Genomic DNA, 26,535 nt, shown 5'->3' on the forward strand with positions numbered 1-26,535 from the left:
CGGGACCCCCGAGCTCCCGGGGACGGCCCCGCCACCCCCACCTGGCCCCGGGAGCAGGCCCGGGCATCCCCCAGCAGCCCCGGGGCAGACCCGGTCAACGCTTCGTAGCCCCGGGGATGCACCCGGACATGCCTGGCCTCCCATAGCCCCGGGGCTGGGTCAAGGTGCTGGTGTCCTGTCCCGGTGCACCCTGTCCCGGGCGCGTGTCCCCCCGTAGCCCCCACAGATGCGGTGCTGCAGAGCTCATTTGTTTATTATACAGGATCAAGCCCGGCAGGAGCTATGGGTGCCATGTCCCCGGGGTGCACGGGAGCCCCCTGCCCTGGGCCAGGGTGGGGGCACAGCCCAGTCTGGCTGCCCCGCAGCACCTGCTTCCCAGGCAGGCCCTGCCCGAGGGATGGATGCTGCTGGCGGGATGGATCCGGGGCACACGGTGCTGTCCTGATTGGGGGTGGCGGGGCACTGCCCTCGGCCGGTGGTCCCCCTCACCGGTGCCTCTTGCGGATGGTGATGAGGTCCTGGTGGATGGTGCTGAAGCTGGGCCGCTTGTGGGGCTCATACTCCCAGCACTGCTGCATCAGCCGGTACACCTCCTCAGGGCACTGCTCGGGGGGGTCCAGCCGCACACCTGGGGGGTGGCAGGGATGGGGACACAGCAGCCCAGGCCACCGGCCCCTCTGTCCCCCCAGCCCCATCCTGCCCGTCCCATGGGCATGGCTCCACCCCAGACCCACAGTGCGGGGCCCATGACCCCACAGTGGCCCTTGAGAGCCAGACCCCGGCTGCGTCCCTTACCCTGCTCCACCGCCTCTCGCGTCTGCTGGTTGCTGAGGTTGGCGTAGGGGACGGCACCCAGGCTGAAGGCTTCCCACAGCAGGATGCCGAAGCTCCAGACATCGCTCTCCGAGCTGTATCGGCCTGGGGACATGGGGTGGGATGGATGCTGGCAGCTGGGGACACCCATAGCACCACTGCCCTGGCTGTGCTCGTGCTCACGAAGACTGGGGTGCCCCAGCTCTCTCTGCCTCCCTCCCCAGGACCAGGCACATGGGAGCAGGACAGTGTGCCCTGGACTCCTGGCTCCCAGCTGTGCCACAGGGCCACCAGGCTGTGCCCGGCTGCATCCCATACCATAATTGAGTGCTTCAGGTGCCGTCCACTTGACAGGGATCTGCTTCATCCCCCCCGTGGAGGCGTAGATGCCATCCTCCTCCTCCCGTGACATCCCAAAGTCGCTGATCTTCAGGGCATTCTTCTCCGTCACCAGGCAGTTGCGAGCGGCCAAGTCCCTGGGACGTCCCAGAGCTGTCAGCCATGCATCTGGCCATCCCCAGGGACCTCTGCCTGGCACAGGATGGGGTGCAGCGAGGGCTCTGGGGTTCACCCTGCACTGCCCAGTGCCCGTCTGCACTGCCAGAGCCCACCTGTGGATGCAGTGCTTGCTCTCCAGGTACTCCATGCCAGCAGCAGCGTTCTCAGTCATCTTGATCAGCTCCTTCACCCGCAGGTGCGGCCCCTCATTGCGCAGGAAGCTCAGAAAGTCCCCCCCTGCACCCAGGATTGTGGAGCTGGCGGGCAGCTGCCTTGGCATGCCGTGGCGAGCTTGCACATGCATGCACCGGCTGCCCCTGCGGCGCAAGGGCTGCAGGATGGGGCTGCTCACCCTGCACCAGCTCCATGACTATGTAAATGGGCTGCTTCTGGGTGCAGACGCCGATGAGCCGGACAATGTTAGGGTGGTTGTACTGTTTGAGGATCCTGTGCGGACAAGGAAGGGCACCATGAGTGCATGGGGAGCCTGGCTGTCCCAGGCACAAGGCACCTCTGTGCTGTCCCCAGGACGCTCTGCCCAGCTGGCCTGGGGACACCACCCTCAGCACAAGGATGCTGCAGTCCCAGTGGGGTCTAAACAGCCCCAAGTCCTGAGGATGGACAGACAGTCTGGGACAAGTGACGGATGCACAGACCTGGCTTCCTGCAGGAACCTGGCCTTGAGTTCAGGCGGGAGGGTTTCCCGGCAGGATTTCACAGCAACGGGGGTGTTATCAGCACGCAGCCGGCCGCTGAATACCTCCCCAAAGTTACCCTGCCGAAAGACACGGGTGCACCGGCCCAGCTTGCCGCAGCGTGGCCCAAGGCAATCCCTGCCCTCCCACAGACCCTGCACAGGCAGGGACCAGAGCACTCTGACTCACCCGGCCGATGCGCTCCCCCAGCAGCACGTCCTCGTGGTTAAGCACCCATTTGTCCTGCAGCGAGCAGACACTGAAGGCGGTGAGCTGTCCCCCAGCCTGCCCCAGGCCCACATCCACCTGCCCCTGCAGCTCCCTCTCAAGCAGCCCTGGAGGGGGGTTCCCAGCCCTCAGGCCCCCCCAGCAGGCTGGAGAAGCGTGCTTGGGGCTCCCAGTCCCGCCATGGGCAGGAGAAGGGGACGGGCAGGGTTGCCCCGTGCTCAGGGGACTCGTCCCCCTCCCCACTGCCTGCCATCACCTTGGGCACGGCCCTGGCCAGGATGATCCCGCTCTTCCGGGTGATGGGCTGCTTGCTCTGCAGGAGGTGCTCGATGAGCAGCGGTATGGTGGGGAAGCCCTCCCCCTCCAGCCGGTACATGTTCTGTGGGGAGGGGAGGCTGAGGAGCTTTCCTGCACACACACATGGGTGTGCTCACGCATGCTGGGGTGCATGGCTGTGCACATGTGGATGAGTGTGCATGCACGCACATGGTGCAGGACATGCATGCACACCGGGCACAGCAAGCATGCACAAGTAGGCATTCACGTGCACGATGCAGGGCTCACACCCCACACTCCACACGTGGCCTGTGCAAGGACGGGTGCACACAACTCATACTGTACACACACGTCCTGTGCACTCACACCAGGGGCCCCATGACTGCAGACCCAGGGCCTGCGCAGGGCCACCCCCAGCCGTTCTCCCTGCCTGTGGTCACTCACGTCAGCAGCCTGGATGATGAAGTGCCGGAGCTGCCCATCCCACAGCACACTGAGCACGTACTCCTGCTTGCCCTGGCTCTCCCGCACCAGGAAGTCCCCACTGCAGCTCAGTAGCTCCTGTACTTCTACGCGCGGGATGGCCCCGTGGTACCAGACCTGCTGGCACAGCGGCTTCTGCACCTCCGGGATCAGGGGCATGGGGGGTGGCAGCTGGATGGAGATTGGGGTGAGCCCAGCTGTGCCCCCGGGTTGTGCCAGAGGTGGGGGCAGCAGCGGTGCCTGGAAGCTGTGCCCAGGGCAGGGTGCAGCAGGCAGGGGCGAGCAGAGGCTGGAGGGGCTGGAGCACAGAGGGGAGGGGGCTGTGGGGGCAGAGAGGAGAGGGCAGGGGATGCTGAGGGCAGGGAGGCTCGGCAAGGCAGTTGGCTGGGAGGGCAGGGTGGGCAGAGGTGCCTGGGGACTCACCGAGTACTTGGGGCTGAAGATGCCTGAGATGTGGTTCTTGAGGGTCTCCAGTGTGGTGGCCCTGCTCCGCTCCTGCTCCTGGGGAGAGACATGAGCTGTGTGCTGGCTGGGGGGTGACTCGAGCCCGGCATGCCCCGTCCCTGCAGCTCCCAGGGCACAGTGGGGCAGGACTCACCACAGAGGAGACCGACTGCCGGTCCTCCTGCAGAGGCAGGGCAGGAAGGGGGTCCCCGGCACCCAGCTCTGCCAGCTTCCCGGCCAGCAGGTCCCGCTGCGCCTGCAGCTTGGCCTGGGTGCAGAGGCAGCCCTCGAGCTGCTGCTGCGCCTCCTGCAGCCCCTGCCGCTTGCCCAGCAAGTGCACCCTGAGGACACGACAGAGCGGTCAGCCTCCACCACCCCTGGCCCCTCGCCCCCTGCCTGCCACACCTCACCGCTCCCCGAGGCTCTGGCCCTGCTCTGCATCCCGGATCTCCGCCTGCAGCTCCTGCACCCGCTGCTCCTTGCTGCTCGCGACCTCCATGGCGGCCACCAGCTCCTCCTTGACCGATGTCAGGCTGCAAAAGACACAGGTGCCGGATGGCGCTGAGCCATGCTGCTTGTGGCGGTGACCCCTGCCTGCAGCCCGGCTCCACTCACGAGTGCTGGACACTCTCCACGGTCAGTTCGTTCAGCTGCAGCTCCCCCGGTGCCAGGCTCTCCGTCTCCTCCAGCAAGCTCTCATCAAAGGACACGGCCGGCGGCAACTCGGAGCCATACCTGTGGGCATTCAGCATGGCTCTGCCTCCCGCCTGCCCTGTGCCAGCACTGGCACCCATGGCCAGCAGGGCTGTGCCTGGCAGAGAGGCTGCAGCTGTGTGGGGCCGTACCTGTGGCTCTGGATGAAGCCGCTGTACTCCGTGGCCGGCTCGATGGCCTGGATCGCGCTGGCAATTTCCCGGTGCACAGCCAGCACGTCCTCCTGCACCAGGCTGCTGATGGTGTAGTACTCTCTGAGGATCTCCTTCCTGTGGGGACATGGGTGCTGGGGGCTGCTGGGCTCCTGTGCCCCCAGCCCAGGGCCCTTGTGGCCAGGTGCCACCACCCCTGCCCCAGCCCTGGTGTCCAGTCCCCACATGCCGCATGGCGCTGCAGGGCATCACCGTGAGGGCTGCGGCGTGAGGGGCAGGGGGTGTGCGGGGCAGGGAAGATGCACATGGCTGGCGGAGCTCTGGCAGGAGGAGGGAGCACTGCTGGTTCTCAGGGGCCATGGGGGTGCCCAGGGATGGACAACGGGGCGCGGGACAGGCAGTGGGGCATGGGGCAGGCAGGGCTCTTACAGGACGAGGACCATCTCCTGCTGCAGGCTGTAAAGGGACTGGTGGAGGCTGGGCAGTGCCCGTTGGTAGTGGTGGTGGTGGTGGAGCGTGGCCGCCTGCACGGCCAGCACGTACTGGTTGTGCAGGGCATAGAGCTTCCAGAGGCTGCGCACGTACTTCTCCTTCGCCTTGTCCCGCTCCTTGTCTGGGTGGAGAGGCCGCGGAAAACACCCACCGCTGCCACCATGGCACCGGTCCCAGTGCTACACCACATCCTCCCAAGCAGCCGGTGAGGGGCACAGGCACCCAGCAAGGCTGGGGCAGGGGCCAAGGGAGGTGACAGGGCTGGGAGCGGGTCCCAGGGCAGGCAGGGGGGCCGGGGCAGTCACAGACCTCCCCCAGGGATGCTCCCAACCCGCAGCACAGTGTCCCAAAGCTGTAACTTGCAGGAGTTGGGCCCGGCTCCCCCGGGGCCAGGCTAAGCTCTCCCCGTGCCGCCTGCCCCCAGACCCCCCACCCAGTGCAGGCTGCACTGGGGGTCCCACAGGGCACTGGATGCTCCGGCCATCCCTGACCCATGAGGGGAGCTGGAGGGGACACAGCGGGATGGGGACGGGGAGGCGGGGGGCTGGGCTGGCAGGCACCTTTGCTGGCCTCCTGATACTTGCGCTTGGCCTGGGCACTGTCGCGTGCCAGGCTGCGGTACTGCGCCTTCAGCTTCTCCATCTCCTGCTGCGTGATCTGGGGAGGCAGATGCTGTCAGGGGAGCGGGGCCGGGCTGTGCCCCCCGCTCCACCCACCAGGACCCACGTACCCGGGCATACTCCTGGCTGAGATGCTGCCACTGCTCGCTGAAGGCCTTGCGCAGCTGCTGCTTGTCGCGGATGAGCAGGCTCAGCTTGGCCAGCGGCCCTGCCGCCAGCTCCTCTGCGTGCTGCCGCAGGATCTGGCTCAGCGTCTCTGTCCGGCTCGCCAGTACCCACCAGGACTGCAGGGATGGGTTGTCAGGGACAGTGTGGGAATGGCTGCCCCCAGTACCACACCGCACCGGGCTCTGTGGGGTGCACTCCTGCACCAGGGTGTCCCTACCTCCCCGATCTGTCCACCGTGGTCACCAGTGCGGAGCTGCCCAGGGCCCTCCTGCTTCTCCAGCTGAGAGAACATGTGGTGCAGCATTCCCGCATACTCCCGGTCACTCTTGGCGCGCTGTGTCATCCACTTCTTCATGAGCTCCAGGAGGCGCAGCTCGCTGTCCTGCAGCCGCAGTAGTGCGCTGTGCCCCTGCGGGCACCACAGGTCTGGCCCAAAGCCCATGGCACCGCCGTGTCCAGCAGGAGGAGGCTGTGGAGCATCAGGAGAGCCTGAGCCACGACTGCTGCCCCGCGCCCCGCGCTGCCCTCACCGGTGGCTGGGGTCATTTGCATCTCACACCCTCCCACCCCATCGCCCTGTCACCGGGACGTGGTGCCTGGGCTGGCTGGTGGTGAGGGGCACAGTTCTCCCTGCCCCATGCAATCTGCCTTGCAAAGCGCATTCAAAGCAGGCGGGAGGGCTGAGTGCGCCCCAAGCTCCGCAGCAGCTGGGGCCCGTGGAGATGGTGCCAGGGAGGAGGAAGTGTGGGGTCAAAAACAGCAGCGTCACCTCTGCCGTGCACACGGGTCTGCTCCCCAAGGGCAGTGCAGCTGTAACCCTGCCCAGGTGCAGCCCTATTCTGCCCATTGGCATGGTCACCCCTGTGCCTGTGGCAGGGGTGGCTGGGCAAACCGGGACAGGGGAGCTCCCAGGGGCCAGGGCACAGGCGGGGAGCCGGCAGGAAGGGGATGGGGCAACGAGCCCCAGAGGAAGGTGCCGAGCCTGGACGCATCCCGGCATCCAGGACTCTAGCGTGGCTGTTGAGAGCCAAACTGGTCCCAACCGTGATCCTGGGGTGCCCTGCCCCATGGCAAAGGCACAGCAGGAGCAGGAGGTGCTGGAGCACGTCTCTGTGCAGGGCAGGACATCCCCTGGCACAGCCCTTGACCCCACAGAAGGCCAGGGCTGAGACACCCCCCCCAGCCCCACAAAAGGGTCCCCTGTCCCTGCCAGTGCCCCACTGGGCCACGGCCCCTCTAACCTGTGTGTGCTGCGAGGTCCCTGCCGTGGGGCTGGCGCTGGTGTCCTCCCAGGGTCAGGGCCGGCGCAGTCTGGACCTGGTGCAGCTCCCGCTCCTGAGGAGGAACAGGAAACCCAGTGCTGACCATACAGCCATTGCGAGATTTCCTGTGCTTCCTCCCCTCCCTGCCAGTCCCCGTGCTTGGGGCTGACGCCGGCACACAGCGCCGCCATAGCTGGGCAGCCCCCAGCCCCGCTGCCCCTCCCAGCTGCCTCAAATGAAGGCCTGGTGCTGGCAGAATCTGGCCCTGCAGGAGCCCAGGGCTCTTCCTCGTCCTGGCTGTTGTCCATCACCCCTGCAGAGCCTGAACTCAGCCCCATCCCCACAGGGGTTTCACCTAGCAAAGCCCCTTCAGCCATGCCTGGTCCTGCCTGTCCCCCAGCCCCTCTCTGTGCTGCAGAGACTGCAGGGACTAGGGCAGTACCCAGGGGGATCCCCAGGGCTCCAAGCAGCCCTGCTGAAGGAGGACCATCCCGTCACCACCCCTGAGCCTGGCCCTTGTGACTGTGAAAGGCCACAGGACAGAGCATCCACCGCATGGGCAGCCATGGAGTCATGCCCCAGCTCTTGTCGCCAGCCCATGCCCACACAGCCAGGACCCCGCTCCCTGCGGCAGCCCCAGGCACTTCCCCGCTCCAAGTGCTCCACTGGTGCCACGGTGAGACCGCTCAGCCCTGGCAGCCGCCACTGGTGCCACTGCCTCCACCCAGTGCCGCTGCACGTCCCCGCCGCTGGCGCAGCCCGGCTTGGCTCTCTGCTTGGCTCAGCCTGGCAACCTCTTGGGTGGTTTGTGCTGAGCCCCCTGTCCTGTGCCTGGCAGGGAGGCCCTGGCCCCAGAGGGGTGTCATGGTCACCTGCAGGACACAAGCGAGCTGATTCCACTTTTAGAGGAAGTTGGGGGGAAAAGTGTGTCAGATGGGAGTTTTGCTGACGCACCTTCTCACAGCTGAGCAATGCCTGGGTCATCACACCAAGGAGCAGCACAATGGCACGGCATGGAACAGCATGGCACAGCCAGGGGCTGCCACAGTGCCCCAGCCACAGACCCCAAGCAGCACTCCAGCTGTACTGAGTGAGACAAATCCCCACTCAGAGTCACCATGGCCCCCCCTCTAGGCAAGAGGAGCCCAGTTAACAGCCTATTTGCTGCTTGCCCAGATGAGCAATTCGAGAGCTGCCACATGCTGCCGGGGTCTCCAGTTGCCTACCAGCTGGTCACCCTGTAACCAGCCCTGGTCCCCAAGGGGTCCTGCCTGCAGCAGGGGGCCCTTCCTGCCCATCCCCACAGAGTCCTGCCTGCTGGGGAGGGCTCCGCTTTCCCTGTGCCCTATTCAGCCACACCAAGCACTGAGTGCTGCTGACACTCCCTGGCACCACCAGTGTCAGGATCCTGGAAACAGTAATTTTCATGGCACGTTTGAGGGTGACAGCAGCTCTGCTAGCACCAGCACTGCAGCTGCCCCAACCCGCAGCAGATACCAACCTGTCTCCAGCCCCCTCTGCCCCGGCCCTGGAGCCTGCCCAGGAATAGTTTTGTTTTCTGCCTGAGCTGCAGGTCCCACTGGTAGCGGCCACAGGCCCCACCGGTTCCAGAGAGACTTGCAGCATTGTCTCAAGCTTAGCAAGTGTTTCGCAAGCCAGGCCGAGGGGCTGCTTCTCCCTAACCCCAGCATCCTCCAGCACCCCCTGGCACCTCACAGGCAGCACTGGTTCCCTGCCTGCACTGGACTGCACCAGGGACACCGGGCACCTCTGGTGGGAGGTATCCGAGCCTGGGGGCTAGGGGGCCGCCTGCCCCCCCCCCCGCAGTGCTGGGCCAGTCAGGACTGTGCTGCAAGGCTCCGAATGCGACAGTGAGTGCAGAAGCTCCTGTTCCCTGGAAGCCACAACCACTGCCTGCAGCAAGAAGGTTGCTGTTAGCCACACCACAGATCACCCAGTTTCACATCCTCTGTCCAGCCTCCTGCAGCCTGCAGAGCCTGGTGGGGCTACGGCCTCTGCCTGCTCCCCTGGCGGCAGCTGTCGCTGCAGCACCCTATGGCCGCAGCCCACCTGCAGCACCCACCTGTCCATGCATGGCCTGCGAGCTGCCAGCTCTGGTCCACACAGCCCTCGGCAGAGGGCCAGCAGGGACCTGTCCCCACCCTGGCTTCATGAAAAAAGGAAGAGAGAGCGGGCCGAGAAGTGCCGGCCGTCACCTGGACGCCACGGGGAACTCGCTCCTACCACAGGAAGCCACCACAGCCACAGATGGGGGCAGCGAGGCCGAGGGGCTCTGCAGAGAGGAGCAGCTTCTGCGAGTGAGCGCAGCCCTGACAAACCCTCCTGGGGGGCTGGGACCCTGCGAGGGACTCGGTGGGGCTGGGGTGGGCTCTGCCTGGAGCTTGGCCACGGCATGAGCAGGTCCCAGGTCCAGCCTGGCCATCCCCACCCCCAGGGCTGCCCCGTGGGCATTGTGCTCCGGCTGCAGGGTGGTGCTGGACACGGGCTGCAGCGTGCGAGCTCGGTGGGACCCCAGGCTGCAGTGGAGGGGCTCAAGCCCTGCGCTGTGGGAAATGTGTGCAAGTTCCCCAGGCTTTTGCCCCCCACCCCTACTACACCGCATCCGGTTCCCAAATTAGCTTCTCTCGCTGTGGGTTCCTGATAAGCAGCTGCTTCCCATCGCTCAGGTGAAGGGGCTGGTCCCTGCCCAGGTGCCAAGTCCCCACCACATCCCCAAACAGCAGCCCCTGCCCAGCACCAGCTCCTGCCTGCAGCCTGGGCAGGGCAGCCCCTGGCTCTAGGGGGTTCTTTACTGCTTGGGGGGCTTCTCTGTCCTGACCAGGGGCTGCAGGGGCACCAGGCGCTGCAGGTTCCTGCAGTCACACTATGGCGGGCAGCACAGCAGCTGGGGCTCCCTGCCTGCACAGCAGGCAGACACCACAGCAAGGTGCCCCCAGCCCGGCTGCAGGCAGGGCTGCCAGCAGAGCCTCAGGCCCCCTCCTGCGGCTGTGGAGCAGATACAGGCACCCCACAGGCCCAGCACAGCAGCATGGTGTGATGGCCCCGGCTCAGCACCCTCCTGCCCCCAGGGCCAGGCTGCCCATCCAGAGCAGGGCCACCCGCAGCCACAGCACACAGAGCACAGGCAGCGGAGCTGGTTTGCATAGTTCTGAACATTTAATAACTCAGTCTCTCTAGTGTTATATCCACATCCATTAAATTAAAAACAGGCTCAGGAGGCAGCTCCCGGCTGATTAAATTACAAGAAAAAATTACTGTGCACCAAAAAGTTATTATAGAAAAATAGTCCTGTGGCCCCTGGCCGGCGGCTCCATCCGTGGCAGGCTGGGACTGGCGCTGGCACGGGGCGGGTGGGAGCCCATGCCACAGCCCCGGTGTGCGGCGGCGGACGGTGAAGGGGCTTGCGGCACCGGCCCCCAGCCCGTGGGGAAGGGGCAGCGAGGGCAGGCGGTGCCGGGAAGGGGCTCCGGCGGGGAGCGGAACGGATTGTCACCAAGTGGGGGCAAGGCACGTCGGGGGGGCAGGGGCGCTTTGGGGGCTGGGGCTGCAGGGACGCTGGGCTCTGCCCAGCACAAGCAGGGTGCAGGCAGAGCCAGGGCAGCGCAGGCACCAGCACTGCCCAACTGCCCCGGCCAGCAGCGCACCCAGCCCTGCCGAGGGGCAAAACAAGAGGGGGCCCGGGGCAGCCCAGCAGAGCAGGGTCTGTGCGAGGTGGTCCCTGCCCACACTGGGGGGCTGAGCCTCGGGCACAAGGCAAGGCGCGGCCCTGCCCCATGCTCTCCGGTGCAGGGGGGCTCCTGTCCACGCTGCAGGCAACCACAGCCATGGTGGGAGGGGCAGGCAGCGGGCAAGCAGGCAGCAGAGGCTGAGGCCTGGCCATTATTGCTGTTGAAGGGCATGGGTGGAGGCGGACAGGCCCTCGGGAGGTGGTGGGGAGCCAGGACACAGCAGGCCAAGCCAGGGACACGGGCAGGGGCCCGGCAGGTGCCGAGGGCAGCAGGGGCAGGGGGATGCCGTGCCGTGGGCTAGGCTCAAGGCACAGCCACTCCTGCCCCGGCCAGCCCAGCCTGAGCAATGACAACCCAGGGACCCCACATGCTGCCCACGCCGGGGGACCTGCATGACCCCCCAGCAGCAGCTGCCCACCTCAGGCAGGGGACACGGCTGCCAGTGCAGGGCCAGTGAGCGCCAGGGGCCCCGCTGCCATCAAATACCCCAGCGTAGGGTACAGGATGGACGCGGGGCCAAGAGAGATGGTGCAAGACTGGGACGGTGCCGAGCTGGGGACGGTGCTGGCGGGGCCATGCCCGGCAGCCCAGGCCAGGGCCAAGGGACGATGCCGGCGGGTGGGGAGCCCCGGGCTGCTGTGGTGCAGGAGGGGGATGGGGGCAGAGTCCGGGGCCCCTCGGCCTCACCTGCCCCGGCCCCACAGTGCTGGGCAGGGAGGAGGGAGGGGCGGGAGGGCTCATCAAAGGGCACTTTGGTCTCTGATGAAGGCAGTCCTCTCACTGTGGGCCTCGTACTCCTCACCGTCCGACTCGGAGGGGCCCTCTTCCTGCCAGATGTCAGAGGGGAGCCCCTTGTAGGAGATAATCCCGCTGTCCAGAGCATAGACCTTCACACCCCGCAGGCTGAAGCCTGAGCGCGCCTGCAGCACCAGGAAGACGGTGACAAAGATGACGACAATAAGGATGCAGCTGAGACTGGCGATGAGGACAGGCAGGTTGGCTGGAGGGGGGGCCTTGGCCAGCCCCTCGCCGTCTGCCAGGGCAGGGGACGCACGGCTGCTCTGCGTCTGGTGGGAGCAGGAGAGGTCCAGGCTGCTGAAGTGGGAGTGCGCAGGGCAGGTCAGGCACTGGTTGGGGCCGGGCCCCGCGCAAGTGGCGCAGGAGGGGTGGCAGGGCAGGCAGAGGTGGGGCGCGATGGGCTCCACGCTGTTCTCCAGGTTGTAGTGCGTGCTCTGGACACCGGGTGCAAAGCCAGGAGGGCAGCGCTTCAGGCAGCTCTTCTGGTGCAGGTAGTACCCCTCCTCGCAGACTGTGGGAAAGGCAGGGTCAGCGCATGCAGGGGGAGCCACCTGCACCCCACACCCCCGCCCCCTCCCTGCCAGCCCTGCACTCACCCACACAGGTCTGGCTGGGGGTCAGGGTCTTGCAGCCGCTGCTCTCCAGCTGGTTGGAGAGGCTGGGGGAGTCAGTGGCCGTCCCGTACAGCACGAGTGTGAACTTGGTCAGTGTGCCTGCAACGACATGGGGTGAGGACCACTGACACACCCGTGGGACCGCCTGTGCTCGGGACAGGCACAGGGAGGGGGCTTGCACTGACCCTGCCACAGGCTGCCCATCACCTGGAAGAGTACCCAACGTGGGACCATGCCCCTGCACAGGGCTGCCCGCAGGGCAGGGGGGAGCCAGGCCAGCTGTCACAGGGGGCACCTGCTGCCCCAGATCCCCGCAGCCCCAGAGCAGCTGCATCCCCTCCAGCCTCTCCCCAGCCAGGTCACTGCAAAGCATCTGAGGTGTCACTGGCTCTGCTCAAGGGGGTTGGGAGGACACTGGGCACCCACTCTGCTCCCATTCCCACCCCGGGCTCGGAGGGAGGCAATGGTGGGGGTGAGGCCAGCCCAGCCCTACCATAGTTGTTGGCGTCGCTGGTGTTCTCGATCTCCAGCACCCATTCCCCAGAGGGGTCCTCGTCCCACGAGTGCGTCGTCATGAAGGCCCAGTCATTGAAGCCATCAGCCGAGAAGTCATGGGGCCTGTACGAGGAGGGGAAAGAGGTGGGTGCCAGCGTCCTGCAAACACCTGGGGCCACCCTGGGGCACCCCGCAGCCCAGCACCTACCTGGCAGCCAGGAGGGTGGACCGGGTGCCCATGGGACTGACAAGGTGGATGGCCAAGTCCCCCCGACGGTTGTAGGACAGCGTCAGCCTGGCCTGTGCGTGCTCCAGCCGGCTGATGTAGTTGGCTTTCCCCAGGCAGGCATCCACCTTCCGCCGCACCTCCAGGCGTTTCCCGATGTCCCTGTCAAGGACAGGGAAGAGTGAGCCCAGTCCTAAGCCCTGGGGCATGTGTCAGGGTGCTCCAGCCCCTGCTGCCCACTGCCGGGCTTTGCGGCTGCCCTGGGAACCGGGTGCTGTGTCCCAAGGCAGCTGGAGTGGGAGATGAGGCAATCCCACAGCAGCTGGCAGCACCTCCTCTCCATTCCCAGACAGGGCACAGGCAGCAGGCAGGCCTGCCCCAGTTCCTAGGCACAGTCGGGTTTGCTCTGCCGAGCACGCGCTGCCTGGTGCCGCCTCCCCAGCTGCCGCTCCATGCCAGCCCTGAATGGGCCCTTTCTTCACCCGCCGCCAGGCCAGCTACACCCTGCACAGTGTGGCCAGGGACTGGATGGGCACGGCCATCCCCATCCCGGTGCTCCTGTGTGGCGTCCCCCTGGCAGTCACCTGCGGCGCAGGCCCTGGTGCCAGCGCAGGATACCGGTTGCAAGAAGTGCCCGCTCTGGACGGGCAGGGGTGGGTCCCAGGGGACCAGGGCAGAGCAGCAGGCACATGCAGGGCCCAGCCCTGGCTTCCTCCCTGCCCAGGGATGTCCCCCTCCCTGCTGAGAGCCCCTGGGGAGCGCCCTGGCCGCACATGAGACTCAGCACACATTGCACTGCAGCAATGGGAGCCAAACAGGAATAAAAGGAGCTTCTGTCTGACCCCTGAAAAGCCCCTCTGTCTGGGGATGACTCGTGCCGGCTGCTCCCAAACCGCAGTGCCCCAGCCTGCCTGCACCCCCACGGCGCCCAACCCAGCCTGGCCCCAGCAAGAGCGGGCAGGCTGAGCAGTCGATGTCAGTGCCGGACAGCTGAAGGCGCCCTTCCCGGCTCTCCCCAAGCTCTCACAGGAGGATGGCCTGGGGTCTCGGGGACAGCTCAGCCCTGGATATCGTCCCCAATCCCTGCCTTGGACCCAGAGGCGCTTGGGCTCCTGCGTGGGGCCGTGCACTGGGCGGATGCTGGGCAATGCCCTCCTGGGCTCACCAGCCCTTACTTCGGCTCCGTGAGGACGTCAATGACGCACTTCCTCTGAGGTCCCACCGTGGTCCAGTTCTTGGCCAGGCTCACCATGGCCCCAGCATCCAGCAGGCCGTAGCCATAGGAGTGGCTGACTGTGGACAGAAAGGGGGTCAGTGCCACTCCTGGGGGTCCCTGGGGGGACATGTGCCCGGCCGCACTGCGCAGCTCACCAGGCCCTCCTGCCTCCTTTGTCCCCCAGGGATGCAAGGGTGCTCTGCCCCAGCACCCCCAGGCTAGCAATGCTTGTGGGAATGGGAGCCCCTGGTCCACCCCCAGCACCCCGGTACCTTTGCGGCCGACGCCGTTGGTGACCCAGTCATTGGCATTGAGGTGAGCTGGCTTTGACGTCTGCACCACCAGGTGCTGCATGTCACGCCAGGTCAGGTTCTTGCTGCAGGGAGACACGGGGCTCAGGCAGCTGCAGCCGGCTCCTCCCAGCCCCAGGCAGGTCCATGCCCAGGTGCCGCTGCCTCATGGGGCTTGTGTGGCCACCTCTAGCCCAGCCCTGCTCTGTGCCCACCCTTACTTGGCTTCCAGGGCGAGGGCGATGATGCCAGCAGCCAGGGGTGCCGAGGCAGACGTCCCTGTGTGTGATTCGGTGCATTTCTGTCTGAGGTCAGTCGTCACCTGCAAGGAGGAGTGCTGGGGTAGGAGGTGCTGTGGGTACTGGCCATGTCCAGGATCTGGCTCGGGGGCTTGCATCCCCACAAGGGCCACAGGAGGCGAGGCAGAGCTGCCGCTCCTGGGGCAGCTCATGAGCTTCCCTCCAGAAGCCCTCAACTCATGAGGCCGAGCCCTGGGAGAGACCTGGAGGGCGGCAGCATGGCAGAGTGGGGCCAGCCCTGCTCCCAGCACTGCAGCCCACTCAGGTCCCAGAGGGATGCCCATGGCAGCCACAGCTCACAGCACGTCCCACCCCTGTGAGCCCCCAGCCTGCAGACACCAACAGCCCCAACTCACAATCTGCTTCTCATTCTGGTTGCCGCTGCTGTAGGTGGTGGCAAGGGTGGAGGAGCAGGCCTCGCTGTACCAGGGCACGTTACCATACTGCGTGGTGCTGCTGATGGACAGCGTGTAGATGCTGTTGGTGTAACCGTCACAGTTGCAGCTGTCGTGCTCGCGGCCCCCGTTCCCGGACGCCCAGACGAAGATGGAGCCCAGCCCCCCTCGGCCCTAGCAACAGAGGCAGGGTGAGGGCCAGCGCCAGTGTCACCCGCGCTGCTGCAGGGCAGGAAGCCCCAGGCTGGAGCTGGGGATGTGCGGATGGTGCCAGCCCCAGGGCTCTTGCAGCCTGAGTGGGAAAGACTGAGCAGATGCAGCTGGGACACTGGGAAACAGCGGGATGCCACCAGTCATGGCCCATGGGCCTGGGCACCCAGCACTGCCATCCCTGACCACCGCCATGCCTACGGAGGGTGCTGGGGCACCTCTGCAGAGGCTACGGGGGCTTCCCCAACAGGCAAGGCACTGAGTGGCAGGAGGCTCTGTCGAAGGAGGGCTTCCAAGAACTGATGTCTTTTTCCACTCGGAAATTACCCAGGCTGACTCTGCCTGTGTGGGATTTGCAGCCGCCTGGCAGCACTGCGGGAGCTCAGCAGAGCAGTCCCAACCGGCTGCTCAGCACCCAAAAGCCACAGCTCCACTCACAGCATGTGTGACAGAGCTGGCATGGCACAGTGAGGCAGGTTTGCCAGCATGCCTTGCACAGCACACGCGTCTCTCCATGCAGGGATTCCCAGACAGAACAGGGAGCACAGCTAACCACGTGGGGTGCACCACAGCAATGCCAAGGCACAGGCTGCACTGACAGCACATGGGGACAGCGGGCGGACAGGCAGAGGAAGGGAGGGCGAGCAGTTGGCATGAAACCAGGCAGGGACCAGCACAGGGCTTTGGAGAGCAGGGAGGGACCGTCCCAGCATGGGGCTGCTCAGGAGTCCTCTGAGCAGGGAGGACAGGGCTGCTCAGAAAGGCGAGACAAGTACCCAGCACGGGAGGAGCCCTGACTCAGAGCCATCATGCAGGAAGAACAGGAAAAACCAACAGAGCCTGATCCTGGAGATGGGCTGGAAGACAGCTCATTGCAGAGGAGGGCTGGGACAACAACCAGGGCAGGCAGAACAAGGAAAACCTGGGGGAAGGGGCAGGAGCTCAGCCAGCGCTCCCCCAGCAAACTCTCCTGCTCACCTGGCTGACCCCTCGGAAGAAAGCCTCCTCTGCCAGCCGGGCCGGGCCATCCACAGTCTTGCCATCGTCCTCAGGGCCCCAGCTGGCACTGTAGATGTGGATGTGGTTGGGATTGAGGCCCAGGGAATGGGCCTCCACAGCATCAGTCACCTCCCCATCCAGCATGCGCACGCCTAGGGCCAGAGAGCAGACGTCACGGGCGACGGGATGGGGCAGGGCGGCCGCGTGCCGCAGGGCAATGGTGCCACTGGTGAGAGCCCTCCCATCCACTGCTGTTGCCCCATGCCATGGGCCGTCACAGGACTGCCCTGGCCAGCAGTGCCAAGATCCCCAGCACAGCCCACTCCTCCAGCCGCGAGGCACCCACAGAGCCCAGCGCAGGCTTTGCTTTTGGTGCAGGGCAGGGTGGCACCCACCTCCGATCCTGGCGTTGTAAGCCACGCCAACACCACAGATCCCATTGTTTGCCACAGCAGCGACTTCCCCAGCGCAGCGTGTGCCATGTCTGCAGTCAAAACAGGACCAAGCGCGCTCAGATGAGGCACAAGGAGCACAGGGCTGGGCACCAGCCGCAGCTGGAAGGACCAGCACCCAGGCTGCCTCCCGTCCCTCCTGAACCAGGCAGCTGACAAAGGCCCTGCAGGGTTCCTCTGTCTACTCTCCTGCTCCAGAGCAGGGGGACTGAATGGCCTGGACTGGCACTGGGCAGCCCCAAAGGATGCTGGTTGTGTCAGAAAGGGAGGCAGGGGGTTTCTCTGTGGGGCAGAAGCATGCCACCACCGCTGCACCCTCCTGCAGTCCATGAGGGCTGGCACTGCCACTGAGTTCCCGCTGCAGCTGGGCTCTGCCACCCTCGCCTCTGTCTCCTGCCTCACCTGTTGTCATTCATCTGCGTGTAGCGGGGCTGTGGGTCTGGGTCCTGGTCATTGACATCAAAGCTTGCCCCTGGATCCTGGAAGACAGATCTGGCAGTTAGAGACCATCTACCCCGGCCACCAAGCCCCACCACAGGGGCCATGCCTGTGCTCCATGGCCCTGAGGCTGGGCTGAGCAGGGGGCAGGCTCCACTCCCACCTCCATCGCTTCTTTCCATGTCCCTCCATGGCAGGCACGAGCCCTGCAGCTCCAGGGCTGCACTGAGCAAACGCAGCCACCCAGACAGGCTCCCACAGCACACCACCCTGCAGCATCGCCCCACACTTACATAGTTGCCCTCCAGGTCAGGGTGGTTCTTCTCAATGCCATCATCCAGGATGGAAACCACGATGCCCTTGCCCGTGTAGCCCTGCTCCCAGGCCTGACGCACATTCAGGTCCCGCTGGTTTGTGTTGTACTGCCGAGACAAGTGCTGGCAATAGGAACTGCGCCCAGTCACTGGCACTGCAGCTGGGGTGTGCCTGGACCCCTCCAAGGCCCGGCTGTAAGGGCAGGCAAGAGGCAGCCTTCACCCCTCTCTGCTGTGGCGTGGGATGAGGAAACCCCAGAGGACCCAGGCACAGCCGGCTCAGGAGGGCCACTCCAAAAGGAGGCTGAGCCCCAGACTGCGTTTGGGGCCCATAAACATGGCTCCCTTTGCAGAGATCAGGCTTGTGCCAGAGTTCAACGACACAGAGAGGCACAGGCACGGACCCCATTCCTGGGCCAGGCAAAGGGCTGCTCCCCGCTAGTCCAGCCCGAGGCTCTCCCTAGCCCTGCCAGCACCCTGGCAAGGAGCCACAGCTCCACATGCACAGCCTCTTCCCTGGAGTGTTCCTGGACACACAGCACCAAGTGGCTGTCTCAGGCCTTCCTCCTCCTCCTCCTCCCCCCTGCCAGCCTGGCTGGCGGCGGCAGCAGCAGCCACCTGACAGCCATCCCTCTGATAACACAACCGCATACCCAGAATTTGCATTTGCTGTCACAACTGTGTGGCTCCCTTCCTCACTTGGCACTGTGCAGCCCCTGCCCAGCACTCACCAGGTACCACTGCTGCGGGAACTTGGGGTCTGTGGGCTCCATGAAAACGTCTCGCTTGGTCCTGCGCTTTGCCACCTGCTGCTCCAGCCACTGCACCTGGGGGCAGAGAGGGCATGGGACTCCATCACTGCCCCCTTGGCAGCTCTCACCTGTGCCAGCAGCTCCCCAGGCCCCCTGCCCTCCAGCCAGCAACTTGCCCAGAGGGGCTGTCCCTGGGGAGCTCACAGCCAGCTGCCAGCATGCTGGCAGAGCATCCAACCCTGCCAGAGCCACCGCAGCACCCAGACCATCCCTCCTGGCCTCCCCTGTCCAGCCATGCCAGGGCGGCAGTGCCGGGTGTCCCGCAGCAGACTCTGCTCCAGTGGAGCGGGCAGGTCAGAGTGTAGAGCTCTGCAGAGCAGCAGGCTGCCAAGAGCCTGCCAGCTGCCGCGACATGCTGCACGCCCCGCTGCGCTGCCAGCGTGCCAGGCCCCTGGGCTGGAGCCAGGGGCCAGAGGTCACAGCAGCCCTGCCACACCGCCGCGCTGGAATCTGGCACTGCCGGCACTGCCCTGCACACCTTGCCCTGCGTACAAGGACAGAGAGCCCTGCAGGGAGCAGAGGCTGCCCCGTGCCCTGCGATCACAGCAGCCCACAGGGTGGTGATGCCAGTTCTGTCGACCCCCTGCCCTTACCAGCCACGTGCTGGGGTCCCACCTGGCTCTACCATAGGTCTCAGAGCCAGGGGCTGGTTCAAGGCAGCTCAGCCCACTACTGGCTCACATGGCAGCATGAAGTGCCCAGGATCAAAGACAGGCCCCCGCAGATGGCAGGTAGGACCCCCGCGCTGCACATACCTGCGGTTCCCTGGCCAAACGGCTGTGCCAGGGCTGGTGGGGTGAGAGGGAACGCTTCACCACACCACTGTGCCGAAAGTGGTAATAGTCACCAAAGATCTGCAACAGAGAAAGGAGCAGGATGGACAGGAGAGCCCAGTCTCTCTGATTCCCCATCCCCCCACCTGCAAGCCCGAGCCCCGGGGGCTGCCACAGGCAGGCTGGGCCCCCGACTCCAGAGCAGCTGCTGGGGCTCATGTCCAGGTACATGGGGCAGGATCTCCTGCGAGAGGCTGCGGCAGCTGGCAGCTGGTGACAAGGCAGCTGGGGAGACCCTGGGGCCACAGCGACACAGCCTCTGCCCACCTTACCCTCCCACAGACTCCCACATGGCAGTATGTCCCAAATTATCCAACAAAGCTGCTGCCCTGGCAGGGAGACCTAAAGCAAGCAGTGGCAGAGAGGGACAGGCCTTTCAGAGCCAGCCTGGAAGAGGCACCAACCTCAGGAGACAAAACCACCACTCCTCTCCCAGAGCCAACCAGCACCCCCTGCTACTGGTGAGGGGAGACTCTGGGGGGCTTGAGGCCCCACTCCCCAGGTGGCCCCAGGCAGGGCACGGAGACTCTGAGCCAGCCTCTGCTCCTCCAGACAGGCCACTCACAGAGCCCTTCTCCCCGCGCACCCCAGGCCAGCACCCCACCAGAGCACCCACCCAGAGCTGGTCTCAACATCGGGCACAGCCAGCTCCAGCAGAGCAAAGCGAGGGGGCACGCAGGCATCCGACCCCAGGTGGGGCAGCCACCAGCCGAGGAGCCATGCTGTGGTGGCCCCGGCTCAGCTCCCACACACATAGGGATGGCCAGTTGGGGCTGGGGCAGGACAGGACTCCAGCACAGCCCGGCTGGGCCAGAAGGCCATGCAGCCGCCCAGCTGGTTATTTTTAAACCCCAAACCCTCTCCAGTGCTGTCATTTCCTTATCCCCTCCTGCATGTCCTGGAGGCTGGCCTGGCCGCAGCGGCCCCACCCCTGCCGCCCAGGGCCTCCCAGCCCAGCAGCCTGCCTGGTCCGGGGAGAAGGGAGCCGAGTGCCCACCCTGCCCTGCTGGAAGCCACAAAGCCTGGGCAGTGGCCACCGGCAGGATCCGGCTGCCCAGGCTGCGCCATCGCCTGCAGGGCTGGGCTGCAAGGGCTGTGGGAACACGAGGGAGAGGACATCTCGCCCTCCGCTGCCCCAGGTTGCCGCAAAACAGCGTGGTTGCTGCCAACGAACGCCCCCAAGCTTATCAGAGCTCTGCAGATGTGCCACCACCCTGGCCAGCCACGCAGCCAGCTGGAGCCGAGCAGCGGAGGAAAGGTGCAGCCAGCTGACCGGCACCCTCAGCCCTGGGGCAGCAAATCCAGGATGCAGCTCTCCAAGTCATGCGCTTTACCCCAAAGCCCCCACTGTGCTCTGCGGGGCAAGGGAAATGCACCCCGGCATTTGAAGCCAGGCCTCTACCACCCCTGCTCTGGGGGAACTGCCTGCCAGCAGGACAAGCCCCCACCCACCCAAGGGGAATTGTTCCACTCCACAGGGCTCCCCCCACAGCACAAGACCCCCGTGCACCAGCCTCTCTCTGTGGGCAGGAAAGGGAATGGACTCAACTCATGGCAGCCCAGCACTGGCGGCACAGGATGGCAGCAGCCAAACAACGGGGTCAGGACGTGTGCCCACGGCTTCACCACCATGGGAGTCTGGTGCTCGCAGCACACCGGCACACGTCAGTCTGCAGGGAAGGGGCAGACAAAGCCCCCAGCTGCCAGCTCAGGACCCCACTTCTCTCTGCACGTGTTCCCTGGACTTTGGACCATGGTGGGGAGCAAGCTCGTGGTGGGGGACAATGCAGCCTGCCAGTCAACCCCACGCCATGCCAGCTGATGTTATCCAGGGAAGCCGCAGACCATGCTGGCTCCCCAAGATGCAGTGTTCATGACATGGGGCTGCACTCCCTGGTGCCAGTGGCAGCTGGGCGCTGCTCCTGCCCTTGGGCCAGCGGAGGAAAAGCCAGAACTTGGCCTGCAGCTCTGAACTCCTTCCCTGTGGGGCATGGGCAGGTGGCTGGAGCCCTGGCACAGCCGGCTGCAGAGCTGCAGCCCTGCCTGTTAGGGCAGGATAGTGACTCCAGCACTGCCAGAGCCACTGGGGACAGACCTGGGCCTATTCCCTGCAGCACACTGTGTCCCCCCAGTAGAGCCTGGGACACCGAGCAGCTCAGAGCATTTGGGGAGGTGCCGAGGTGAAAAGCCTCTGCGCTGGGCTGGCAGAGGGGAAAGCAAGCTGCAGGCTCACTGCCCTCCCCCAGCACCCCCTCACCCCCTCCAGGGATAAGGACAGAGCCCCGATTGTTCCTGCACACAGATCGTGGTTCTGCCTGGTCATCCGACTGGATTAGGTCTGCACAGACACTGCAGTGGCAGCCAGGAGCCGGCCAGCCCACGCACTTCCACCCTAATCCCTGCAGTCCCTGTCCTCAGCAAGGGCAGAGCTGCCCCCCAGCCCTGTGTCCCCCTGGGCCGGGCAGCACTGATCCCGTGGAAAGTGGTGCCAGCTCGCCGCTCCTGCCCTGACCTCCTGCCACAGCTCGTGGCCACCAGGGCCAGCGGGCTGCCAACGCTCCTGCCCACGTCCCCAGGAGCAGGGCAATGTGCTGGGTGGCAGCAGGGGCTAGCAGGGACCTGCAGCCCAGTGGTACAGGAGGTAAGAGCACTCCTCCCTGGGCTGGTGCTGCTGGGGCCACTAAGCCCCAGTGTCCTGCCACTGCAGCCCAAGGCCAGCATCAGCAGCCAAGCCCTTCCCTGGTGCTCCCCATCCCCAGCTGGGGCAGGCAGCGCCTGCACCCCCCAATCTGCACCAGCCCCAGCAGCATGAACCATCGTGTTCCCGCCTCACTACCGCATCTGTCCCTCTCCTCTGACACTCACCTCCCCCGCACTGTCCTTTGGGTCCCCTTCAAGGCCACTAGCACCACACACCTCTCTGCCAGAGGCACCGCTGACCCAGGGGACTGACTGCCTGCCCTGGCTCCGCAGGCAGCAGCAGAGCAGGGAGTACGCCAGGACAGCACGCCTCTGAGGACAGTGTCCAGACCCCACGCTGAGGCCAGGATCCTCTCAGATAAGGACCCTGGGGGCCTCTCACTGGGGCACTGCCAGAAGCACCCGGTCCCCCCCCTTGCAGCCTGGCTGCTGCATCCTGTCCCAGCAGCACACCCCCCAGGAACAGCAGCCCAGAAACCTCCAGAGGAGGAAAGCCTGGCTCCTTCCAGCCCTGCTCTTCGCACCAGGCCACCACAGCCCCTCTGCAGGAGTGGGCTGCCCAGGCCAGCCAAGCCTCATGCCACAGCACAGACACCGAGACAGGCTCCAGAACAGGAGAAAACATGCCCAGACCAGCAGCTCCTGCCACAGCCCACGGGGCTCTGCCTGCAGGTGCTGCCTCACTGCTGCTCTACCGGCAGCTGAGTGGGCTGGGAGAGCCGGGAGAGAGGTGCCAGCCTCTGGCCACAGAACGAACAGCGCGAGGAGAAGGTGAGCGCTGCTGGGCAGAGCTGGCGCATAGCCTCCATGCCTCACAGGGACGGACCCCAAACAGGCCTGGGCTCCCCACTGAGCCACAGGGTCCTGCACGGCTCTCTGTGCTGCAGCCCAGGGCCTGATGGGCACCCCTGGGCCAGGGGAGACATGGCTGCAGAGTCCAGTGCCCCTCAGTCTTGGCAGCTGGGCCTGGGACACGGCACCACAGCGTGATGGGAAATGCTGCCAGGAGCAGGCTGATGGCACCTCAATCCTGTCCCCGCTCCCAGGGGTCTTGGCAGAGACCTGGCCCAGCAGGACATGTCCTGGGCCGCTCTCCCGGTCCCCTCTGCATGGCAGTGGCCCTGGCCCAACATGTCTTTTGCCCTGACATCGGCCGTAAGACGCTTCCCGCAGACAACACCTGTGTGAGGCCACCCCATTGCTACCCCAGCACAGACACCCTCAGTGGGGCCTGGCCCTGGCCCCCCCAGAGTTCCCTCCTCTAGCACAAATCCCAGAGGACTTGGGGCTCCCTGTCCCCGGAGCCCTGCGTACCCACCACCCCATGCAGGGCTCCTTTCAAGTGGCAGGACAAGGCACCCGCCAGCTTCAGCGGTGGCCACCTTCTCCGCCCACCGCAGCTCGCGGCAGCTGCTCACAGCAAGGTCCTGACACAGCAGCCACAAGTTATGCAATTTCCTTTGGGATTTCGCCCCTCGCTTCCTTCCCGGAGAACCAGCCCAGCCTGGCGGCAGAGCCCCACTCTCCGGGCAACAGACCTCCGGGCACGCAGGCAGCCCAGCAGGGGCTGGCAGAGACACGCAGGCTCTGCTCCGCCAGTGCCAGCCTCATCTCGCCAAAGCAGTGCCTGTCCAGCTCCCCATGCCTGCGCGGGGGCCATCCCTCTGGGCTGGCCCTGCTGCACCCACTCCCATGGGATCCCCTTGGCCCCCGCCTTGGTCATGGCAGCCGTGCTGACACCAGCTCCATCGGCTAAGCCCCCACCTGCCGCCAGCCCAGAGGCTGGTGCCTTGCCTGTGGCACAAGGCAGAGAAAAGCCCCACAGATCAGCACAGGGCATCCGGCATTGTGCTACAACAGCAGCATCAAGAAGCGCTGGCCTGTGAGAAGTGGCCTGCCAACAGAGACATGTCCTGCCTGCAGCACCGCGCTGGCAAGCAGGAGCCTGGCCATTGGCCCACCGGCCCTGCGGTTCTCAGCCAAGGCCTGGCTTTAACGCTGACGTCTCAGGAGCCAAACCTGCGAGCACCCTTGCTACCAATGAGGGCACAGCCCACAGTCGGCCAGGGAAAGCGGAGCCGGCTCCCTGGGCCTGGAGCACAGGGAAGCTGGGTCCTGCCAAGGCTGCCAGGAGGAGAGCACCCTGGAGCTCCTCGCACTGGGGACAAGGCCAGGCACAGCTAGGACTACAGGAAACACAAGGGGCCCCAGTTCCTTCACCATGACCCCGTTCTCCCCACCCTGCTGCCAGGGGGTTGATGGAGGTGCTGGTCCAGCACAGCTGTGCACGCTGCCCTGTCCCTCCACTGGCTGAGGGCAGAGAAAGCCGAGAGTGGTGAGGACCTGCTGACACACCTTCTGTGAAGGGCAGCTTAGGGCCAAGGACACATGGCCACTGTCAGACCACCTGCTCTGGGGACACCCAGTAGGCACTGCTGCTGTTCCAGCTGAGCCAAGGCTGTGCCGCACTGGGGCAGCTCGCTGGGGGGAGCACCATCAGGAACCGGGAGCCCTTCTCTCCTCCACCAATGCACAGCACTCCCAATTTTTTGCACTGGGATGGGCTTTTCCTCCTTCCCCCTCCAGCAGGCAGGGTGTGCTGTGCCATGCCATGCCACCAGACCATCCCACTGGCAGGGGAAGGCCCTGGCTCCATCCAGCTAATTACCACCCTTGAGTCAACACAACGGATGCTGGAAGGCTGCAGCAAACGGGTGCGAACACAGCAGCTCTGCTGCCAGAAAGAGCAGCCCCCAATCCAGCTCCAGGGCCCAGCCCAGTGCCTGCCCAGACCATGGCAGAGATGGCAGAGGACACCACTTCCACAGGGAGAGGGAAGCAGGGGACTTACCGGGCCCAGATTGAGGAATCCATGCTTCCTGGCCAGCCTGTCAGCCTCCTGGGGCCCCGCAGGGACGAGCACAGCCCAGGTGTTGGTGTAAATACGCTGGGCCAGCACCTCCTGGGCCAGGAGAGCGAGGGCAACCACCAGAGTCCAGTGCAGGAGCAGCGAGCAGGGTCTCAGATCCATCAGAGTATCGGAGTTCCTCTAGCTGGGGAGCAGGAGGGTCCCAGGAGCGGTGGGTCCAGTGGCCTCCCTGTGTCAGCACCCTGAGGCGCGCCGGCCTCTCTGCCCTGCTGGCCCCTGCTCAGCCCAAGAGAGCATGGGGACGAGCCCACAACAGCCAGGGCCAGAGAGCAGCAGCAGGAACAGACTGTCTGGGACAGCAGCACAACCTGCAGAGAGATGGAAGAGTGGTCAGGCCCTGGGGCGCCTCTCCTCAAACCCAGGAAGGGCTCTGCTGGACCAAGCCACGGCTCTGGCACCGGGCAAGGGGGCCTTGGCACACTGCACCCACTGTCCACTGTGGTTCACGGAGAGCTGCATGGGACCTGGGGCCCCGAGGAGCCATGGTGGCGGCTGGCTCCGCAGGGCGCCCGCCCCGGCATGCTTGCCCCAGCACGCCACTGCTGTTTACCTTGCCTATTGCCCAATGTGTACTTACGCTCTGTGCTTACAAACACAGGAAACAAACCAGGAGGGGAGAAGGGCACCGAAGGAGGGGAGAGGCAAGGCAAGGGAAGCCATGCCTCCTGCCGCCACGGTCTGCAGCAGGCGGGAGCCCCTTCTCCAACCAGGACGGGCCTATCTGGGCACGGAGCTAGGAGCAACTGGGATGGGAAGCCTGCCTCTCCAGTCCCAAAGGGAGACCAGAGGAGATGCCCACAAATGCTGTGTGAGGAGCCCCAGCTAAATGAGAGACTGGAAGGAGGAAAGCCAGGGAGAGCCCTTGCTCTCTGGGGCTCTCTGGAGCCCCAGGCCCCAGCACTTCCACAGTCAGCGATCGACCAGGCAGTGCCTGGTAGCAGTGCCGAGCGCCGTGCTGCCTGTCACCACCAGCAGCTCAGCTCTGCCCTTCCCCTGGAGCACAACATGGTGACACCGGTGTGACTCATCTTCACAACAGAAAGGAAACCGGCACAGGGACCAGGAAAAGGGGTACACCATCACCTCCAGCACCCACCCAGGGACCTGCACACAGGGATGCCTGGGGACAGCTCGCTCCATGTCGGAGGCCAAACACAAGAAGCTGGGAAGGCAGGTGGGGAGCAGAGCAGGGAGTGACCCACCCAGCGCAAAGGAGCCTGTAACACGACAGCACCGGTGCGAGCTCCACACACGGAGCTCCACAGGCACCCTGAAATACCGGGTCGTGTTTCAGAGACAGTGGGAAAGGTGAGAGCCAGCAGTGCCCAAGGGAGCCCCATCCCCCTCCAGCAAGCAGCGGCCCCAGCGAGCAGGGAGCCTGCGGTGCTGCCAGGGGAGGAGAGCAGCTCCTGGCAGCCACCTGAGACCTCACCGCAAGCTGCAGCGCAGACAGTGCCGCGATTCAGGCACGCTGCGGCTCCCCTTCCATGACCAGACCTCAGCCGGCTGCGGGCCTGGCCACCCTGCCGAGGCACCCAGAGCCGCCTGCACACTGGGAGCAGGAGAAGGAAGGAGGGACAGCCTTGGGCTGCTGCAGGCCAGCCTGCACAGTGGGGTGCGAGCGGGGAAACAAGTCCCCACGAGCTCCCAAAGCCACGCTCTCTGCTCCGCACCCACAGCCCCAGAACCGGCACGCTGCCGATCGCATCTGGCACACGCAGGGCAGCAGCTGGCCGGGATCCTTTCCGGCACCGACGGACACCAGCGCTTCCCCACGAGCCGAGCCCCGCCGCCGCACGGCAGCGACACGGCAGTCCCCAGGCTGTGGCAGCGGCCCCGCGGCACGGCCGGAGCCGCCGGCCGTCCCCGCACCCGCAGGGCGAGTCCGGCGGCAGAGCCGCGGGTGGCTGCGAGGGCGGCC

General features: G+C 65.6%; 2 protein-coding genes across 4 annotated transcripts; both read right to left on the reverse strand.

The window, feature by feature from the left end:
- Positions 1 to 310: 310 nt before the first annotated feature.
- On the reverse strand, positions 311 to 6,904 carry FES (FES proto-oncogene, tyrosine kinase). Of its 3 annotated transcripts, none has more exons than XM_010572202.1 (19): positions 6,825 to 6,904; positions 5,801 to 6,052; positions 5,526 to 5,699; positions 5,356 to 5,452; positions 4,733 to 4,916; positions 4,283 to 4,420; positions 4,053 to 4,172; positions 3,848 to 3,970; positions 3,592 to 3,778; positions 3,417 to 3,494; positions 2,955 to 3,164; positions 2,491 to 2,613; positions 2,196 to 2,249; positions 1,968 to 2,086; positions 1,664 to 1,758; positions 1,425 to 1,548; positions 1,132 to 1,289; positions 796 to 918; positions 311 to 628 (listed from the first exon to the last, which is right to left on the reverse strand). In XM_010572202.1, the coding sequence occupies exons 2-19, from the start codon at positions 6,023 to 6,025 to the stop codon at positions 486 to 488; spliced, it is 2,475 nt and encodes an 824-aa protein (XP_010570504.1). In that variant the 5' UTR covers positions 6,026 to 6,052; positions 6,825 to 6,904; the 3' UTR covers positions 311 to 485. The 3 variants fall into 3 exon arrangements, with proteins under 3 accessions (XP_010570504.1, XP_010570505.1, XP_010570502.1); XM_010572203.1 differs by having other exon boundaries at positions 2,955 to 3,110; positions 3,417 to 3,518; XM_010572200.1 differs by having other exon boundaries at positions 3,417 to 3,518.
- A 3,131-nt stretch (positions 6,905 to 10,035) lies between these two features.
- Positions 10,036 to 26,407, reverse strand: FURIN (furin (paired basic amino acid cleaving enzyme)). The gene is made up of 15 exons (XM_010572204.1): positions 24,537 to 26,407; positions 18,908 to 19,006; positions 18,072 to 18,167; positions 17,320 to 17,448; positions 16,991 to 17,067; positions 16,532 to 16,620; positions 16,116 to 16,288; positions 14,889 to 15,101; positions 14,455 to 14,555; positions 14,216 to 14,319; positions 13,903 to 14,020; positions 12,710 to 12,889; positions 12,500 to 12,624; positions 11,989 to 12,105; positions 10,036 to 11,903 (listed from the first exon to the last, which is right to left on the reverse strand). Exons 1-15 carry the CDS (start codon positions 24,714 to 24,716, stop codon positions 11,335 to 11,337), a joined length of 2,370 nt encoding a protein of 789 aa, XP_010570506.1. The 5' UTR covers positions 24,717 to 26,407; the 3' UTR covers positions 10,036 to 11,334.
- Between the last annotated feature and the right edge of the window lie 128 nt (positions 26,408 to 26,535).

Source organism: Haliaeetus leucocephalus, unplaced genomic scaffold (assembly GCF_000737465.1).
Source record: "Haliaeetus leucocephalus isolate CR32 unplaced genomic scaffold, Haliaeetus_leucocephalus-4.0 Scaffold339, whole genome shotgun sequence".
Taxonomy (NCBI): Eukaryota; Metazoa; Chordata; class Aves; order Accipitriformes; family Accipitridae; genus Haliaeetus; species Haliaeetus leucocephalus.